Here is a 21,628-nt window from a genome sequence, read left to right on the forward strand (position 1 = left end):
CTATCAAAACTTCAGTATGCCCCAAGCAGAACTTTTATCTTTCCCTCTAAAATCACCCCTTTCTCCAGTCTCCTTCATTTCTGTCTGGGTCACCACCATCCTTCCAGTCATCCAGGTTTATAATCACAGTCATTTTTGACTCCTTACTCTCACTCATCCCAGATAACCAATGAAGTATTATCATTTCCATACAATTCTCCAGTCACTCATGTGACCACATTACTTTAGGACCTCATTATTTTTTGCTTGGCTAGTACTAAGGCTTCCTAACTGGTCATCTCAAGACTATCTCAAGTCTTTCTCCACTCCAATTAGTTATACACATAGTTGCTAACATGATTTTCTTAAAATGCAAATCCGACATTATCTTACTCCTCTACATACACATGCATACACATTGACACACATCCGTATACACTCAATAAACTACAATAACTCCCCCTTAATCTCTAGGATCAAGATCATACTCTTTTGTTTCTCACTTAAAGTTCTTTATCAACTGTTGTCATCCTTTCTACCTGTGGCTTATATAGACTCTGGTCTTTATCCCCACTCTCATTGGTAATCCCTTGGAGGTGGCTACATTTTTCCCTTTGGGTTCAAGGGGGCAAACTCAAAGGGTTAAGGTGATTCTTTCTAAGGCTATCAGCTCAACCCCCATTCTGGTGTGTATGTCTCTAAACCAATCATAAGTGACTACTACCTAGTATCATTTAATATCTTCTCAAAATCATTGATTAGCAATTAATATAAATTATGTTTTACGGGAATCTTATATAGCAAGAGTCAAATATAAAACCATCCCATTGAATTTGGGTATACTCTTCTCTTTATCTTTCTCTGGGAGGACACACTTGTTCAAGTTGACCTAGTATGGCATAGCTGATAGATGAATTGTATCCCTATTTGTAGGACAAAATGTGTTAGATGTGAAAACAATTTTCTGTTGGATTTCATAGATCACACCCTTAGGGCTATTCTTTCCTACTGGACTCTGAGGCCAACAGACTCCCAAGTGTATTCTAGTTCCTGGCTCTTCCAACCTTTCAAAGCTCACAAGGACATAACTTAATTTGTTCCAATTCTAACACTCATTCACTTAAGAGCAAGAAAGAATGAAATACAACAAAAACTGAAAAATAGTTTCAGTGTTCTCACTCATTTGAGCTCAAGTGAAAAAAAAATATATATAGACTGCTTGTGCTTTCTTATCTCAACCTGGACTCCTTTCCATTTAGTGCCAGGACTAATGAGAATCTCAAGACCAGCCTTGATCTTAGTGGAGGAGAGCAGGAGAGCCACTAAGAAGATGGTTATTTCCAGTCCTCTCAGCCCTTAACTACCTTATTGTAATTACATCATTATAGCATACTGATTATGTGTCAACTAGAAAACCATTACATCACCATGCTAACTACTAAGTACTAATACTAAGTACTAGAGAACCATCATCTCATCAATTCCACTGAGTTAACACCTTGTTGTAAGTATCCTTGTTTCAAGTATACTTTTCTAGAGTTCTGACCCTCTATCACTTTGCTCATGGAGGAGTGGAACAATTTTATAAAAATAGTGTGTGTGACTAATAGCCTCACTTTTAATGGATGTATTGCAAAGATTCCTCATCTACTTCAAATAATTCTAGTTGAGTATCATAGTTTTTACTTTTTTTCAAAATATCCTTCAAAATATCTTCCAAATATGTGAACACTTCATTGGTTGGTAAGCTTAACTTACCTGTCACAGAATGGTGTTGATTGGCTTTGTATTCTAAATGGATCTGAAAAGGTATATAAACTGAATCTGTACAATAGAAAAGAAGTGTTATCAGTCTCTTGGTATGCTAATTTCCTTTTAATTATTTGACTTCTAAACTGCTTTCAAACTGCTGATAGATGACATACTCCCAAATTACAAACTCCAGGTTAAAAAAAAAAATCACTATCACAAGAGAGGAGGCTCAATTTGACTGGATTAGCACCTTTTGTATGTCCTTTTAGGAACAGATCAGCAATCAAGTAAAAGGTAACCAGTAAGCCATCAGAAAACAATCACAAAATTCTGGCACACATTTTAGAGCAGTCCTCCATTTTGCTTTTCTGAAATAGATTCCCAAAGCATCCACCGTGTTGCCAACAGGAAGTGCAGATTACACATGTCCTCAGCAATAAAGAGTTGAGATCTTCATTCCAAGTCATCATGAACTTCCAGAAGCAAAATCACCAAGCAGCCATGTGATTCTCTTTCGTATGCTCCCAGGTCTGAGACTAACTGGTCAGTGCCTGGTGATACTATTATCACAAGAATTTGTTACTTCTTTTTATTAGTCTTTATTATTTGGGGTTGAAGAATGCTTTTCTTGTTTAGGTTATTTAAATGTCTGAAACCTGTCTATGGAATGTTAAATTTTTTTTTTTTTCTTCTTTGCTGAGGCAAAGACTTGCCCGGGGTCACACAGCTAGTAAGTGTTAAGTGTCTCAGGTCAAATTTGAACTCAGATCCTCCTGACTTCAGGACTGATGCTCTATCCACTGTACCACCTAGCTGCTGTTAACATTTACTGAAGGCTCTTCCTGAGGTAAGAAACCAAAAGAGAAGCTAAGTTTTTCAAAATAACTTGATTTGCTTTATTGTGGAAGGATCCCAATGGGATCCAAACCTGTGACAATCTTCTGACAGGTAATTCCTTTCAATTAGTCTTTCTAAATGTAGTAAAAGGTAATTTGCTCTAGTTTATATAGAGTCAGACTAAGTCTGCTTTGGAGCATCTAGATGATTATAGCAGCTAGAAGGCCAGGCCTAGAGTCAGGAAGACTGTGAATCCAGATCTGGTATCAGACACTTACTAGCTAAGTAAGACATGTAAGAATAAGACATGATTTAAAACCCTGGAGGATATGTATGATTGCTTCCTTTTGGATATAAGTAATGAGCAAAAATTCTTTCTCTCTCTGACATAATTGAAAACTAAATATGCCTTGTTAGAACCCTAATCAAGAGTGAGTTATTTTTCTGAGCTCTGAATTTGTGCTTAAACATAAAATCTAGATTTTAACATCTGAAATCTCTGTAAATGATAATATAGCAGCTATTTATTACAAGAACTCTGTGGGACTATTTTTCTTGTAATGCTACCCTCTGCATAATCTGTAGAACATTCAAATTGGTCTTCTTGTTATCTTTGTTCCCCTATCTTTGCACTGACAATCTCTTCATGCCAGGAATTTAGTTCTCACCTCCAACTCTTAAAATCACGGGTTTCCCTCAAGACCCAACTCAAGGGCTCCCTTCTGCATGAAGTCAGTCTAGATTAAAGCATCTTAAACTGTGGGGGGTGACCCATATGGAATTGCATAATTGAACGGGAGGGTCATGAAAACTTTGACAACAGTAAAATATTTCTGAACAAAACAACCAAAAATTAATTCAAAATCAAATGAGTAATGAATGTGAAATGTTTCTGGCAGCCCTTGCCTATGTTATGTTGTGCTAAACACCTTTGCTCAGATTCAAGAGGGGGTTGTGTAAAAATTTCTGTCAAAAAGGGGTCCTAAATGTAAAAACTTTAAGAAGCCCTGGTCTATTGCTACTAAGACCTATTTTTGGAAATTATTTTTCCAGTTAGAATATATACTCATTGAGGGCTTTTGTATTTGTATCTCTAGTGGTTTGTAGAAGGACTATTACAAATGCCACAATAAATACCTGTAGCTTCCTTGAGACAAAAGAAAATTTTCAGGAAAATATGAAATGTAAATCTCACAAAATATGAATCTTGATGAGTCTTTAGTAAATGAAATGTATTTCCATTGGAATGTTAACTAAATTTTACTGGAAATTAATGTAAAAGAGATGCAATTCCCAGTCTTTTTTGTTGTTTTGTGTTGATGAGAATACCATTTTTTTTTATTATTACTATATATTTTTATTTATAAAACATATGCATGGGTAATTTTTTCAACATTGATCTTTGAAAAACCTTTTGTTCCAAATTTTCCCCTCCTGCCCCCCACCTCCTCCTCTAGATAGCAGATAGTCCAATACATGTTAAATATGTTAAATTATACATTTTGTTGCACAAGAAAAATTGGATCTAGAAAGAAAAAAAAACTGAGATGAAAAACAAAAATGCAAGTAAACAATAATAGGAATAATGAAAATGCTATGTTGTGATCCACACTCAGTTCCCATAATCCTCTCTCTGGGTATAGATGGCTCTCTTCATTAATGGACAGTGGAACTGATTTGAATCAACTCATTGTTGAAGAGAGCCTTGTCCATCAGAATTGATCATCGTATAGTCTTGTTGTTGCTGTGCATAATGATCATTTCACTTGGCATCACTTCATCTAAGTCTCTCCAGGCCTCTCTGAAATCATCCTGTTGGTCATTTCTTACAGAACAATAATAACATAACGTAGAATACCAATTTTGTAAGGTTTTTTTTTTGATACTACAGAACATTAAATGTAATTTTTGTTTCTAGATGGAACCTAAAACATTTCTCATTAATTTATGTGAAATTATAATTGTTTTCTGCAAACTTGAAGACACAGCTTAATGTCATTTTGCAACAGAGCTTGCTTATAGCTTGAATAATATGTTCACATGATTGGTATTTGAGTTTCTTTTTCTCTCTCAGCAAACTGCTACCTTGTGGGTGTCCTTGCTAGTTTTAAGATCTACTTTGCATTTTCTGGGGAATATTAAAGTAGCCATCTGGTTAGGAATTCTCATCTGATCTGAGACTTCTTTCAGTTCAAGAAAAGACAATGGGGCAGAAAGCTTGGCAGATAGAATATAATAAACCAGATGTAAAAATTCTGAAATAGTAGAAAATTATCACTTTATGAGGAAAGGTCTTTGTTCTTTTAAGCCATAAAGGCTTTTGAGCAGTTCTCTGAGAATGATTCAAGAGACAGGAATCTACTGACTGAAGCTGTCTCCTTTTTCACCTTCTGGATTTAGGGAACCAGAAACTGAAGGTAGTGAGAGGAGCTGGGAAGGTGAAAATAGGGGAGCTGCTGGCATAAGAAATGGACAGGAATTTTCCAGCAGTTGGGACTCCCAATACACAGCTTATATTTGGGATACGATCTGCACAGTGCTATAATCTGGTATTTTTTTCTTTCCTCCTCCCCCCCCAACCTTCTAAGGGGTGAATACATAACTTTGGACCTAATGATTCCAGACTTTTACTCGTGTATGTTTAAAATTTTACTTTGTTTCAGAAAGTGGAAAATATGATAAATCTGTCAAGCAATCAAATTGCTAAGTGGCCTGTACTATTGCTTGAATACAGTGTTAGGGGAGGGGATAAATGGGAATGATCCTGGAAGAGAGATTTAAAACTGTCACATCTGCCCAAGTGAGATTTCTGGACAGTTAAAATTAATTTTAACAGTTTCATGGAACCAGAGTTTACAGCGTTTCCTCTGGACATCAAAAGAATCAGGAACAACACTGAATGTTAACAGTCCAGATAACTAGATATCCACCATTACCTTTGCCCTAGTTTGAAAGGAAACTATTACAATAATTTTCTGGGAGGGAGAGCCTTGCAAGTGATGAGAGTCACATTCTAAGTGAGGGAATAGTTCATACCATAAAAAAGAAATTGCTCATTTGCAGCTATGCCCAAAGGATTATCAAATTGTGCACACCCTTTGACCCAGCAGTGTTTCTACTGGGCTTGTATCTCGAGATCATAAAAGAGGAAAAGGGACCCAGATGTGCAAAAATGTTTGTGGCAGCCCTTTTTGTAATGGCTAGAAATAGGAAACTGAGTGAATGCCCACCAGTTGGAGAATGGCTGAATAAGTTATAGTATATGAATGTTATGGAATATTATTGTTCCATAAGAAACGATCAGCAGGATGATTTCAGAGAGACCTGGAATGACTTACATGAACTGATGCTAAGTGAATTGAGTAGAACCAACAAAACATTGCACACAGTAACAGCAAAATTATGTGATGATAAATTCTGATGGATGTGGTTCTTTTCAAGAATGAGGTGATTCAGGCCAGTTCCCATGGTCTTGTGATGAGAGCCATCTACACCCAGAGAGAGGGGACTGTGGGAACTGAGTGTTATGTCACAACATAGTGTTTTCACTCTTTTTATTGTTTGCTTGCATTTTGTTTTCTCAATTTTTTTTCTTTTTGATCTGATTTTTCTTGTATAGCATGTTAATTGTGGAACTATGTACAGAAAAACTGCACATGTTTAACATATATTGGATTACTTGTCATCTAGCAGAGGGGGTGGGGGAGGAGAACAATTTGGAATACAAGGTTTTGGGAGTGTGACTGAAAATTATCCATACATGTTTTGAAAATATAAAGCTTTAATAATAATAAAAAAAGAAACTGCTCTCTCCAAAATTATCAACAATTCCATAATTGCCAAATCTAATGAGATTTTATCAGTTCTCAAACTTGACTTCTCTGTAGTCTTTACTACGGTCAATAACATTCTTTATACTTTTTTTCTCTTTAGGTTTTCTGTGATAATATTCTCTCCATGTTTGATTATTATCTGCCCATGCTCTCACTTTCTTTTACTTGATCTTCATACAGGTCATGCTTGAGTACCCTAAGGTTCTGTCCTGATCTCCTTCCTTCTATCCTTTCTTCCCTGAAGACTATGCCTTAAACCCAGATCACTCTGGCTCTTAATAACTGGCCAACAAAAGTCCCAGTCAAGCCCACTTAGTCTTTGTTTTAATCCAGGATTACCACTGTAGTGGATATAAATAGCAATTGTTGTTTTGTCCAGAAATCCAGAGGGTCTTCTCCTTCCTAACTGATTCCTTTTTTTTTTTTTTTTTTTTTTTTTTTACTATGTAATATAGGTCATTCTTTGTCTCATTTCTTACCTGGTCTTAATCACTGAATGGCCAGTTGCCTCAGTCAAACTGAGACTTGTTAAAACCATAGCTTAAAAAGTCTCTCTCCCACTGCACTCAAGACCATGTGTATCTGGCCTCGACATACATCGTTCAGGAGGAGAAAATGAGGCAAGTGACCTTGCATAGTCCTCCCTTACTCAAATTCAACTTTCTTGTATATCATGGCATCAATTCCCTGATATCATTATGGAATGAATGAACATTCCTCTAGAATGAAGGACAAAGAACACCTAACCTTTATCTTGTGACCATCAGAATAACATCTTCAGCTGCCTATTAGACATCTCAAAATGGATGTCCAATAGATATTTTAAACTCAACATGTCCAAAATTTCTCATTTTCTTCTTTTAGTTTTTTTTTAACATTTCCAATTACATATAAAAATAATTTTAATTTAAAAAATTTTTGAGTTCTTTTTTCCCTCCCCCCTTATTGAGAAGGCAATTTGATACGTTATATATATGCAGTCAAACTTATCTTTCTTCCAAAATTGCTCTTCTAAAAATCCCTGTTACTGTCAAGTACACTGCGATTCTTCCAGTCACCTAGGTTTGTAAGGCAGTTTATATCAACCTTGATTCCTTTCTGACTCCTTTCTTTCATACCCCATGTCCAATTTGTTGTTAGTGATGTAGATTCTATCTTTGTAACATCTCTTGGATATATTTCCTACTTTCCTCTGTCATTGACACAACCTGGTGAAGGTCCTCGTTACCTCATAATTGTATTATTGCAATAGCCTTTTAGTGGTCTCCTAGTTACACAAATATCTCCTCATTCCCATTCATGCTCTACTGAGCTGCTAAAGTGATCTTCCTAAAATAAAGGTCTGACCATGTAACTCCAGTTGCTCTTTCATCACCTCCAAAATTAAATATAAAATCCTGTTTGGCATTCAGAGCCCTTCCTAACCTTCTCTTCCTCCTTTTCTAGACTTCTAATACCTTATACCCTTTTTCCTTCTACTGTAATGCTAGAGAAACTGAGGCAAGGTAGAGATTAGAGAGTATTTAATAATTTATTTAAAAGGGAGAGATTTACTGGGACCAAGTGGATCCATGGTTTGATCCCAGGACTGAATGAGAGTATGGTCTCCAAAAATCCAACCAACAATGTGAGTTCTCAATGACCTCTATACAAATGGCTCAGACTCAGGGGGTAGACTGAGGCAGGGGCGGAGTCAGGGTGCTGAGAGTGGAAACAGGACACTGACAAGGTGGGGTGAGACACCAGAGATTGGATGACTGAATGAGGGGAGGAACTCCGGAGATGGGCAAAGGCATCTTGATAAAACGGTATCTGACATCCCCCTAGCTTCGGATGGGGAGAGGCATTCTGATATTCTAAAACATAATATCTTTTATCCTTATCAAATATTCTGATGAAAAGGGAGGAGTGGTTTTGCAGGATTGAACAGACAATTATAAACTGAAGCAGAACAAGGCAAGACTGGATCGGGATAATTAGGGAAACTGAGTCAGGGCAATAAAAGAGAATTGTGGCATAACACAAAAATTCTTTGATCCAAGGACACCAGCCTCCTTCCTATTCCTTGAACAAGACAGCTTTGGGCATTTTCACCAGTCTTCCCTCATATCCAGAATGTTCTCCCTCATTTCTACTTCTTGTCTTCTTTCAAGTCCCTGATAAAAATCCATCTTTTATAGGAAACCTTTCCTAATCTCAATTCTAGTTCTCTTCTCTATTTCCAGTTTATCCATTATATATCTTATTTGTACATAATTGTTTTTCATGCCCCATTAGACTGAGTTTAGAGCAGTAACTGCCTTTTGCCTTTTCTCTGCCAGTGCTTAGTACAGTGCCTGGCACATAGTAGACACTTAATACTCTTGACTGCCTGACTCAGGCCTGACATATCATCCCCTATTTAATCAATTCCATGGTCCCTTATTTTCTTTAGGGCCAAACAGAAAACCATGGTTTTTTTTTAAAGCCCTCTATAATATGGTCCCTTTATATCTTTCCAGTTTTGTTACATCTTTCCTCTATTTATCTTTGAAGTCCACTTATATAAGCTAGCTTCCTTGATATTCCACATACAAAGCACTCGATCTTCCAACTTAGACTGATGACATCATTATTATTGCTCCCAACCCAATCATTGCCCCAGCCCCAAACCTTACAGAACTCCTCAATCATGGGTCTCACTAGAGGAACAAGTGGATCAGTATGTTCTGTGACAATGTCATTTAGTTTAAACATAACAAAGCCAATAAAAAATATACTGAACCAAAGAATACTGAACAGGATGTTGTACCACATAAGTGATTTTCCCTAACTGGGAGTCCATTATCCTTTGCTGTCCTTCTGCTGAGCTCATAGTGCAAGCAGCCTCATTATGATAACATTACCATACATTAATACCCCTCAGAATGGGTTTTTTTCTGTATACATTCTGGTAACAAAAGCAGGATTCCAAGGCTTTGGGACTTCCCCATGTTAGCAAACTTTCCCTCTAATCTCAAAATCTATATAACTTGTGATAATGAGCACCATTTATTTTTTTAATAATAATTTATTTTTTTTATTAACAGAACATATGCATGGGTGATTTTTACATTATCCCTTGCACTCATTTTTGTTCTGACTTTTCCCTTCCCCCCCCTCCACTCCCTCCCCTAGATAGCAGGCAGTCTTTTTTTTTTTTTTAATTTAGAATTTTTTTCCACAGTATATATGCATGAGTAATTTTTTTTAATAATATTATCTCTTGTATTCATTTTTCCAAATTATCTCCCCCTCCGTCTACTCCCTCCCCCCGATAACAGGCAATCCCATACATTTTACATGTGCTACAATAAAACCTAGATACAATATATGTGTGTAAATACCATTTTCTTGTTGCACATTAAGTATTAGATTCCAAAGGTATAAGTAACCTGGGTAGATAGACAGTAGTGCTAACAATTTACATTCACTTCCCAGTGTTCCTTCTCTGGGTGTAGTTATTTCTGTCCATCATTGATCAACTGGAAGTGAGTTGGATCTTCTTTATGTTGAAGATACCCACTTCCATCAGAATACATCCTCATACAGTATTGAAGTGTACAGCTATCTTCCAGTTCTATTCATTTCACACAGCATCAGTTGATGTAAGTCTCTCCAAGCCTCTCTGTATTCCTCCTGCTGGTCATTTCTTACAGAGCAATAATATTCCATAACCTTCATATACCATAATTTACCCAACCATTCTCCAATTGATGGGCATCCATTCAACTTCCAGTTTCTAGCTACAACAAAAAGAGCTGCCATAAACATTTTGGCACATACAGGTCCCTTTCCGCTCTTTAGTATTTCTTTGGGATATAAGCCCAATAACAGCAATGCTGGGTCAAAGGGTATGCACAGTTTGATAACTTTTTGGGCATAGTTCCAAATTGCTCTCCAGAATGGCTGGATTCTTTCACAACTCCACCAACAATGCATCAGTGTCCCAGTTTTCCCACATCCCCTCCAGCATTCATCATTATTTGTTCCTGTCATCTTAGCCAATCTGACAGGTGTGTAGTGGTATCTGAGTTGTCTTAATTTGCATTTCTCTGATCAGTAGTGATTTGGAACACTCTTTCATATGAGTGGAAATAGTTTCAATTTCATCATCTGAGAATTGTCTGTTCATATCCTTTGACCATTTATCAATTGGAGAATGGTTTGATTTCTTATAAATTAGGGTCAGTTCTCTATATATTTTGGAAATGAGACCTTTGTCAGAACCTTTACTTTTAAAAATATTTTCCCAAAAAATGCTTTCCTTTATATTATGGTAATCAATTTGTAAATTGTTCTTACTCCAATTACTTCTCTTTATATCAGTTCGTACTAGTTTTTCCAAGTTTCTCTGAATTCATCAACTTGGATGTAAGGAATTTGCTAAGAGTCAGTTATCTTCTGCTTGGTTTCATGAAGGCTAAAAGTTTCATAGTAACTGTCAATTTTGGTCAATCTTTTGCTGATCCAGCTGTGCTCTGACTTTAGTTCTTTGCTGTAGCTGTCTCAGTTCTCCAGGATCCATTACAGGGAGGGTATTTGTCACTGCATCTAGCTTAGGGAGCAGTGCTTATAAATGGTAATGGTTATGACCATGGTCACAAGTAGCAAAGGGTTTTGCTTCCCCTTCCCACCAATAGCTTAAGTTTCAGAAACTTCTCTACTTTTAGTAATGAGGAAGAAATGGTCTAGAGTGGCCAACCAAAAATCTCTTCAAGGATAAAGAAAGGGCAAACTAGAAGATTTTCAGGAAATTCACCTGCTTATAACTATCCCTTCCTTCCCTTAGCATCTCATGTTTTCTTTTCTTTCTTTTTTTTTTTTTCCTGAGGCTGGGATTAAGTGACTTGCCCAGGGTCACACAGCTAGGAAGTGTTAAGTGTCTGAGAACACATTTGAACTCAGGTCCTCCTGAATTCAGGGCTGGTGCTCTATGCACTGGGCCACCTGGCTGCCCCTTGAATCCAATTCCAAATGAGCACCATTTACTTTATAAAAATCCTTGCCTTGCTTTGCTAAACCACTAGCAAAGAAGTTTAGCCAGTTAAATAAATACCTGTGTTTGATTTGGAGCTGGCCCGAGTTCTGAATTCTTTCAGACACAGCACAGATCGCTCCTCTAACCCCATTTTCACTGGCTGTCTCCCATGCTTGGACACACTCTCTCTCTTCATATCTCTGCCCTGTAGCCTCCTTCTTGCTTCCACTAGAGCCCCATCTTCTTCAAGAAGCCTTCCTAATCCTGAATCTTAGTGTCTTCCCTCTGAGATTTATCTCCAATTTACCCTGTACATATTTTGTTTGTACATTATCTTTTAAGAGTATGAGTTCCCTGAGAGAAAGGACTAAGGTTTTGGGTTTTTTTTGGGGGGTATCTTTCTTTGAATCCCTAGTAGAGACTAAGGTTTTTTTTGGGGGGTATCTTTCTTTGAATCCCTAGTAGAGACTAAGTTTTTTGGGGGGGTATCTTTCTTTGAATCCCTAGTAGAGACTTTTTTTGGGGGTATCTTTCTTTGAATCCCTAGTAGAGACTTTTTGGGGGGTATCTTTCTTTGAATCCCTAGTAGAGACTTTTTTTGGGGGTATCTTTCTTTGAATCCCTAGTAGAGACTTTTTTTGGGGGTATCTTTCTTTGAATCCCTAGTAGAGACTGTTTTTTTTTGGGGGTATCTTTCTTAGAATCCCTAGTAGAGACTTTTTGGGGGGTATCTTTCTTTGAATCCCTAGTAGAGACTTTTTGGGGGGTATCTTTCTTTGAATCCCTAGTAGAGACTTTTTTTGGGGGTATCTTTCTTTGAATCCCTAGTAGAGACTTTTTTTTGGGGGGTATCTTTCTTTGAATCCCTAGTAGAGACTGTTTTTTTTGGGGGTATATCTTTCTTTGAATCCCTAGTAGAGACTTTTTTGGGGGGATATCTTTCTTTGAATCCCTAGTAGAGACTTTTTTGGGGGGTATCTTTCTTTGAATCCCTAGTAGAGACTTTTTTTGGGGGTATCTTTCTTTGAATCCCTAGTAGAGACTTTTTTGGGGGGTATCTTTCTTTGAATCCCTAGTAGAGACTGTTTTTTTGGTGGGTATCTTTCTTTGAATCCCTAGTAGAGACTGTTTTTTTGGTGGGTATCTTTCTTTGAATCCCTAGTAGAGACTTTTTGGGGGGTATCTTTCTTTGAATCCCTAGTAGAGACTTTTTTTGGGGGTATCTTTCTTTGAATCCCTAGTAGAGACTTTTTTTTGGGGGGTATCTTTCTTTGAATCCCTAGTAGAGACTGTTTTTTTTGGGGGGGATATCTTTCTTTGAATCCCTAGTAGAGACTTTTTTGGGGGGTATCTTTCTTTGAATCCCTAGTAGAGACTTTTTTTGGGGGGTATCTTTCTTTGAATCCCTAGTAGAGACTGTTTTTTTTGGGGGGGATATCTTTCTTTGAATCCCTAGTAGAGACTTTTTTGGGGGGTATCTTTCTTTGAATCCCTAGTAGAGACTTTTTTTTTGGGGGTATCTTTCTTTGAATCCCTAGTAGAGACTGTTTTTTTTGGGGGGGATATCTTTCTTTGAATCCCTAGTAGAGACTTTTTTGGGGGGTATCTTTCTTTGAATCCCTAGTAGAGACTTTTTTTGGGGGTATCTTTCTTTGAATCCCTAGTAGAGACTTTTTTTTGGGGGGTATCTTTCTTTGAATCCCTAGTAGAGACTGTTTTTTTTGGGGGGATATCTTTCTTTGAATCCCTAGTAGAGACTTTTTTGGGGGGATATCTTTCTTTGAATCCCTAGTAGAGACTTTTTTGGGGGGTATCTTTCTTTGAATCCCTAGTAGAGACTTTTTTTGGGGGTATCTTTCTTTGAATCCCTAGTAGAGACTTTTTTGGGGGGTATCTTTCTTTGAATCCCTAGTAGAGACTGTTTTTTTGGTGGGGGTATCTTTCTTTGAATTCCTAGTACTCAGCACTGTGCTTGGCTTAACAGTATGCTTTGAAATGCTCATTACCTTATTTTAATCAATCCACAAGCATATTATTAAGAGCTATGCAATACAAAGAAAAAAACCTAACTAGTCCCTGGTCTGAAGGAGCTGACGTTCTATTGGAAAACAATAGTGTCCCTATATATAAAAAGCAGCCTATGCAAAGTAAATACAAAATAATCTGTGTGCAAGTGCAAGTGCATGTACGTGGGGGCCGTCAGTACATACTAGCAAACGACGGCGCCTGTCCGCTGTCCCAAGATCTCGGACTCCTAGGAGTCCGCCGCGAGTCTTCCAGGGGTAAATCCCCCTCTATCTGCAGCCCCTCTTTTACAGAATTAAGAATGCTCCTTCTGCCCGTTTTTGCATCCCCATCACTTAGCAGAATGCCTGGCAAATGTTTTATTTTTTTAAGGGAAAGAGGACACACTGTTTTGCGTCCTTGGAGAACTGAGCGGATTACTCTCTTCTCCTCCAGAGATCGCTTTCCCACTGTTTGGATCCCAGTCAGATCAGAAGTAGGGAATTTACTAGGAAGTCCTATCAAGTAAGAGGGATGGCAGCTTCAAGGCAAGGGGAAATTTTAGCACCAAATCCCCAGTCGCCCGTGAAGCCGCGGTTATACTGTACAGGTGGGGTGGGGGGTGGGGGCACGTGCTCCGGGCAGCTGCCGGGGCCTCCAAAGGCCGGGCGTAGGGCACAAAGACTCTTTGGTGACGCTCCGGCTCAAAGGCAGGGGTGGCAGTGTCCATGGAGATGGAAGTCGGAGAGCCTCTCCAAATCTTCCAGGAAAGAATAAGTCCTTTAAAATCCCGGTCTCACGACTACCAGAAGCAGTGCTGGGTGCAAAAACTTTTACCTCGGGGTGCTAAGAAAGCCAATGTCCCCAATCGGTCCCCTACCCTCTCTTCCGCCCCAGTTTCTTCCCCGGACCCGGTCTCAGCTTCCGCGCAGCTGCAGAAGGCTCAAAGAACCGTGAGCGACCCGAAACCAGCCTCCTGTAGGTGCTGCTCCTCCTTCACATGCGCAGATTGTCGGCGAACTTGGCTGCTGAGCCGGGAACAGGCGCGCGACCTCCCGGTCCTTTCCGGGCGTTCCCTTCTTTCTGAGGGTTCCCTTCCGGGTCGCCGCCGGCTTCCGGGTGTGTCTGAGAAGGCCCGTCCCCGTCCCCGGCTCTCACCGCACAGCCTTGCCTCGACCGCTTCTCCGCCCTCCGCCCCTTCCTTTTGTGTGGCTCCCACTTCGTCCTTCTCCACCTCTTTTCTCTCGTCCCTCGTTTCATCTTGGAGCAAGGAGAATCGAAGCTCTTCCGGCCCCCGGCAGTACGGAACCGTGAGGGCTGGAGCGTCGGCCCAGCTGCCCCGGGTGGACCCGGTACCCCGCTCTTCGCAGCCGCAGCCGCCCCCCCTGCCACCGTCGTCTCTCCTTCGACCTCCGAAGGCCCCGGGGCGGCTGGTGCCGGTGACTATTCACTTTCCCGAAGACTGCTGTGAGTGTGCGAGGAGGGCAGGGCGGGCTGCGGGCTCGGGCCCCCGGCTTCCCGGGTCCGTCTCTCGGGCCCCGGACTTTCTCCCCCAGCCTCCCCCTCCCCAAGGCTCGGGGCCGGTTTGTCGCCCCGGCTCCTCCTCTTCTTCCTGCGGCGGGTTTAGGAGACCCGGCGCCGCAGGACTGGAAGGGTTGCTTGGCTAGGAGAATTGCATTTCTGGAAGTGCAGGAGATAAAGAGCTTGCAGGTTATGGGTCTGTGCCCGAGCAAAAATTAGCCCGATTACTTGTGTCTCCTTAGATGAGGCGACTCTTAATAATTACGTCTTCGTCCCTTCCTTTTAAAGGGAGTTCTAGAAATTACTCTTATCTTTTGGCCCCCGGGCCGGAAGGGTGGGGCTTGTGGTGGGTGATTGTTTTGGTTCCTTAATTACTCTTTCCCCCACCCCTTCTAGACCTTTGTTTTTGGGAGTATTGAGTATAAAGTGATGATTCAGTACTCTGGAAGAATATTGAGTATAAATTGATTGAATAATTCAAGTAAATTGAATATAAAGTGCCCCCAGAGTTCTTTTTTACTTAACCGAATGAAGGAAACCGAAACTTAACATCCCAGTGTGCTGTTCTTGCACTTGGTGCTGGGAAACTACTTTTTTCAACAAATTCTTATGATTTTGGTTTTTGTCATTTTGCTTTTCTCTAAAATCACTTTTCCTAAATGTTAAAAAAAAAAAAAAAAAGGACTTGGGGGATTCATGCTTTGACTTTGTGGTGTTTAAGTTCTTCAGTTATAGCTAGGGATGCCTTTCCTAAAGTTACTGTAAACTGGCGTTGACTACTAGGGACTGTATCCGGGCATGCTACTGTATCTGTTAAACAAAGCTTTTTTTTTTTTTTTTTTTTTTTTTAGCTTGATAGAGGAGTAGGGAGCTTGTATTCTCAGGTTTGGAGAAACTGACATCTCGGGATTTTCGGGGGGTTTGGAATACAGACTATATTAATAGTACACCTTCATTAGAATGGAATTGTGGCTATGAAGTCCGCCAGGCTTCTGGGAATTTTCTTTGACTTGGACTTGTCATTGACTGGGTGATTAGTTCTTTTGATGTGACTTCAATAACTACATCTCTTGAACCTTTTTCAGCTTTGAACTCCTGGTCTGGATTAAAGGTAAGTTGAAATTTGAGTCGGGGCAGCTAGTTGGCACAGTGGATAGAGCACCAGCCCTGGTGGACCTGAGTTCAAATCTGGTCGCAAGACACTTAACACTAGGAAGTGTTACCCTGTGTGATCCTGGACAAGTCACTTAACCCCAGCCTCAGGAAAAAAAAAAAAGAAATTTAAGTCAGGTAGTGTGGTACAGAGGGAAGAACACTGAATTACAGTCAGAGGACTTAGATTCACTTTCTTTGACTCATCTCTCCAATGAGAGAATTGTACTAAAGTTTATTTCCATTCAGTAAACATTTATTAAGTGCTTACTATGCCAGGCACTAAGCCAAACTCCTTAACCTTGAGAAACTTATCTTTTATGGAGTGACAGGGAGGGGAGAACAAATAAATAACATCTAGAAAGTTATTTCTATGGGAAAGTGAGGGCATGTGTCTAATATGAAGTGTATCTTTCAACAATAGGCTGTTCAGAGGCTGTAGTGGAAAGAGAGAAGGATAGGGTAGGGACCCCATGTAGGGATGGGGTTGAGCACAGGATGATCAGAGAAGGGAGCTTGTGCCTAAGCCCTACATTTAGTCTTTTAAAAATGAAACTGTGAAGGAGAAGATAGTCACTCCTTAAGAAAAAAGCTAAAAGATAATTTTGCTTATTCAGTTCCCAAGAAAAAGTGGGCAGATGGAGGAATAGTATAGCATATAGGAATAGAGTCCAGTCCTTGATACTACCTAGCTTTCAGGGCAAGAGTTAGTGATGTCTTGGGACCAGGATCATTATGGAGGAGGAGGCTGATTTGAGGTTCTAGCCTGCAGTCTTATGAGCTTTATGTTGAGATCCCATCCAGTTGCAAATCCTGCAAAACAAGATTTGCTTTAGATCTATATAAAACTTTAGAATGTTTTGTAATGGCTGATGGGTTCAGAAGAAAAAAAATAAAACTTTGCATAGTTACTGCTAAGATGTATGTATAGAGTTTTAATTGATAGAAGTTAATTTATAAAGCTATCGATTAAAATCTAAAAGTATTTCTATATAGTATGGAATATTGCAGCAGAATTGGCTGTAAGGGTATCATTCATTATGCTGAATTCTATTTGATTGATTCCCATCAACACATATTATATAGACCAAAAGTTTCATTGTGTAGGACATACACAGACTCAGTACTGAGCCAGATAACAATGACTGGCAAAGGAGTTGGAAGGTGTACTTGTAGCCAATCTTTTGGAATTTCTTCTAATTTGTATTACCTGTCCAATCTTTGCTGAGGCAGAAGAGCTGACAGTACTGAATCCTGGTTTTTAAGTTAAGAAGTCAGGCTTCAAAACCTTATTTCACTTGACTAAGCTAGGTAGCTGACTTCTTTTCTTGGGATATGTGTCCTGATGCTTCATTTCTGCAATGGAGGTTTTGTCCAAGTAACTAGGCCATGATAATGGTAAGACATTGTAGTACATCTGCTATTATACATTGTAGCATCCTATATTGTGTTGTTAATCTTGAGCTATACCTGATACATAGTTATATATTATGGTATTGAGAAAAAAGAAAACAGTTTATGTATTATTTAGAGCAACTTCTCATTTTCACAACTCATATTTGTGTATCATTGTACCGAATTACTCTCCTGTTTTTATCAATTTTACAAGATTGTGTGCATAGTATGATAATGTGCAGGAGATAATGTAAATAGACTGAATGAAAGTAAAATGTTTATATTTCAGTTGATTTTTTTTCCTGATCCTAGATTTTATTTGATAAAAAACTTAGTTTTTTCCAAATATACTCTATTGAGGTAATGACTATGTTATGAAAATGTAAATGTTTATCATTTGATATATGATTTATTTAGCTCAGTATTTTTTTAATACTTAAGTAGATTTCTGATCTCAGATTCCCTAAAATGGTACAGATCATAGCTAAACTTCATATGTATTGTTCTTTCACTAAGGATTTGCTTAGTATGCTGGACATATTCCTTTGTGAACTTTTTTTAATGTTCTGTGGGTAGTACAGTGATTATTTACCTGTTTTCCCTTTCTCTTATTACATCTTTGAACTATCTCCTCTTTTTATATAACTTGGTAAATTAAAATGAAGACCCAATAATAACCAAAGCATCTTATTCAAATTATATTTGTAAGATACTAGATGTTTAGTGTGCTATCAGTATTTTAAAACTGACAATAAGTCCTATATACTGTAAGACCTGCATATTATGTAAATATATATATTTTTTAAATTGATTAATGAACAGAAGAAAAAATTGTAATTTTTTTTTTTTTAGGTACCAAATTCCATGCTCACTTACAGTGAACAAGAGCATGTTCCCAAATTCCTCGAACTTGGGTCGTCCACCCTTTCATCCAAAGTATCAGCAACCCAGTAATTTCTTCAAACTTCCCCTCAACTTGTCCCCGACTCTTTCTCACCAGCAGATTATAGATGCCCAGTTCAGCTGTCAAAATGTAGAGTAAGTATAATGGCTTTTTGAATTTTGATAAAATCTTTTGGGGCTACGGAGTTGCTAAAAAGTATTTCCTTATTGTGCCCTGTTGCAACCAAATCGAGTTCAATTCTGGGTGCTACATTTTAGGAAAGTCAGTTGACAAAACTAGAAAAATCTAGAAGGCAGTCTGGAGTTGAGATCATATGAAGCTTCTTTGAGGGCACTAGACTGGTTTAATCTAAAGAAGAAAGACTTGGGTTCTTATCTTCAGATATTTGGAAGAGCTTTAACAAAGAAGAGGGATTAGATTTATTCTGTTTTGTTTCCTGAGCTGTGGGTAGTATTACTAAGAACTAAATTTAGATTAGATAAAAGGAAACACTTCTTTTAGAATTATCTAAAGTTGAATGGCCTACTTTAGGAGATAATGAATCCCTTCTCCTTAGAGAACTTTAGCCAAGACTGGAAGATCACCTGTTGGTTATGCTGTAGAAGATTTGTGTTCATTATTGTTATATATTGTGCTAGATGACCTTTGACAGGCTGTCTGATTTTGAGACTTGTTAAGCTATAAACAGGTTTGTTTCTTCTTTGGAGGGTCTCTTGTTCTGAATTTTTTTTTCTTTAAAAAGAATATGCCATTAATTATTCATAATCTTATGAATATTCTTTTCCCCCCCCTTAGTAGTCTACCAAGAACTCTCTTAAATGGGAACCTTTCACCTATCCCAGCACAGTCATTATCTTATGGAAATGGAAGTCCAATACAAACATCAACTTCTCCAGTGTTCCGAGGAAGAAAGTAAGCACTTTTTAAAATAATTATTTTGAAAATTAACAAACTAATTACCATAGTGGTATTTCTGATTATTTTCTGAGTTTGTCAGTGAGTTGGGGATTAATTTTGCTTTGATGACTTAAGCATCTGACCAACTAAACTGAATAAGGGTATAGAAAGCATACTGTTAGACTAGGGAGAACCTGTAGTGTACTAGAGAAAAACACTAGGTTTGGAGTACTGGCTTAGAATGGCAAATGGACAGGATATAGAAAGAATAGTATCTTATACATAATTCTATGACTTGGCTTAGAAAACTTAAGAGTTTTTGTGTTGAGAGAGGAAGGGCCTTGGACCTTAGACATTATTTAATTCCACATGCCTCCCATCCCACATTTTATAAATAAGAAAACTGAGCCCCAGAGAAATTGGTTTTAAATGATATTTACATAGTTAGAACTAAAACTAAAACCAGGCTGAAATTGGTCCAATGTTTTGCCACTGTTTTGCTGTTTTTTTTTACATTTTGGACATCACACTTAACTACTAATCCCTGATACTTAAATTTAGTCCTAATTCCTTGCTTTATTATAATTTCTGTGGATATGGGAACTTTCTTCCATTTTTGAAAGGATGATAGTATTGTAATGATGGTACACTTGAGAATTTTAATATTTCTTCCATTTGTGAGATAAATTCTAGAAACTGCTTAGTTTAATCCCTTCGTTGTGCAAATAAAAAAACAGGCCCAGAAAGACTTGAAGATTACAAGTTAATGATTTTAATTCAAGTAATTTGGGAGACTAGAAATAGAAAGTGATTTTTAAAGAGATTAAAGCAATAATAAATATATTGAAATTTTTGTCATAAATTTTTTCTCTCTAAAGTAATTTTGTCAATTTTATTTTATTTCTAAATTAAATGTTTCTGGTTGGTCTGCATCTTACTCATACATCATGTTTGATTCCTTGAAATTAAGGAATAATATTGTTAATATAGCAAGTTGATTAAAACATACATAATTATAAATGAAAAGTTCACTGTAAACTTAAATAGAAAACTATATTGAATGGCTTTTATAATAAAATATTTTTTAAAGCCCTTAAATTTTATCAGATTTTTCATTGAGAATGAATATATATATAGATACATACACATTATTTCACTAATTTTATTATGAAAGTATGTTTTGATTGGGGATTTTCAAAAAAGTCATGGCTGGCAGTTTTGTAAGATTATGGTTAGTTAATTCCTATAGTTCTATTATATTTTCATATGTATAATTGTGTTTTCCTCCATATTTTGTTACTTTCCTTATGTTCAATAATAATATTCATTGTTTTAAGCTATGGAATAGTGCCATTCTCTATTGCAAATGAAAGTGTATACTTGTCTTCTTTCTTATATTTCCCATTTAGGATTTGACTTCATATTGCTGTGTTGAAAGTATTGCACTTAGGTTACGTTTTAAATTTAGTTTTTGAGCTGTTTATGATTGAATATTAGCATAGTGAATCTTAAATAAATAAAAAAAAACCTTTTTTTTTTTTTTTTTTTTTTTTTAAAACAGGAGATTAAGCAATGAACAAAATGTTCCCCTTGATATTAAACGACAGCGATTTCATTCACCCCACCATGAATCAACTGTAGCTAACCAAACAGTGCCTTTGTCAGATGAAAGAAGATATTCAGCACCGGGATCAGTTACTCTACCATTGTTGCATTCGTATTATGTACCAGATTTAGTCAGATCTGTTCCACCCTTTCGAGAAGCACCATTTTCAGAACCTAGAGAAATAACGCTTCCAGTGGCCAAAGATGAGGTAACATGGATACAGATTTCAATTTTGTCGTTTGGAAATTTACTTAATTACCTTTTTTTTTTAAACAAAATGCCTTACATATAGTAACTGTTTAATAAATGTCTATTAAGTTTTTAATAATGTATTAGAAGAAATTTTCATGTAAGGAAAAATCAACTATTCTGTAACAAGTAGATGTATTATTTTCGATATTTCTTAAAGTCCTTTGTATCTTATAATAACAAATTTTACAGTTTTTATTAGCTATTAAATTGGAAAATCCTTTGGCTTATAATTTTCTAAGGTTCACAAACAACACAGATTAGAACCAATAATTAGTCCATTTTTTAATTCATTGAGCTTGAATCTTATCTTTTAAACATGAAAGAAGTTTAAAGTAGCTTTAAGTATCTAGATTTAGGAAAAATAGGATGTTATCTAACATGTTCTTTGCCAAATAACATTTAAATGAAATAAAACTATTTAAATTAATATTATTGGAAAATAACTCCATCAGCATGGAGAAAATTTTTTTTTTTTAAGCATCCAAATTTAGAAGCAT

General features: G+C 37.5%; 1 protein-coding gene across 8 annotated transcripts in view; it reads left to right on the forward strand.

Annotated features, from left to right (window-relative positions):
• Positions 1-1,418: 1,418 nt before the first annotated feature.
• Positions 1,419-21,628, forward strand: part of TENT2 (terminal nucleotidyltransferase 2) — a 78,249-nt gene continuing 58,039 nt past the window's right edge. For 3 of the 8 annotated variants that reach the window (XR_012484775.1, XM_074282352.1, XM_074282356.1), the window contains exons 1-5: positions 1,419-1,483; positions 2,109-2,274; positions 18,325-18,510; positions 19,172-19,288; positions 20,835-21,087. Coding sequence is in view for 6 of the 8 variants with exons in the window: in XM_074282352.1 (XP_074138453.1) it covers positions 18,362-18,510; positions 19,172-19,288; positions 20,835-21,087 (519 nt within the window). In the remaining 2 variants the exon portion in view is untranslated. Of the gene's footprint in view, positions 1,484-2,108; positions 2,275-14,521; positions 14,872-16,010; positions 16,037-18,324; positions 18,511-19,171; positions 19,289-20,834; positions 21,088-21,628 lie in introns of those variants that run through there. The other 5 variants (XR_012484776.1, XM_074282353.1, XM_074282354.1 and 2 more) reach the window with 4 other exon arrangements.

This window comes from Sminthopsis crassicaudata, chromosome 1, assembly GCF_048593235.1.
Source record: "Sminthopsis crassicaudata isolate SCR6 chromosome 1, ASM4859323v1, whole genome shotgun sequence".
Taxonomy (NCBI): Eukaryota; Metazoa; Chordata; class Mammalia; order Dasyuromorphia; family Dasyuridae; genus Sminthopsis; species Sminthopsis crassicaudata.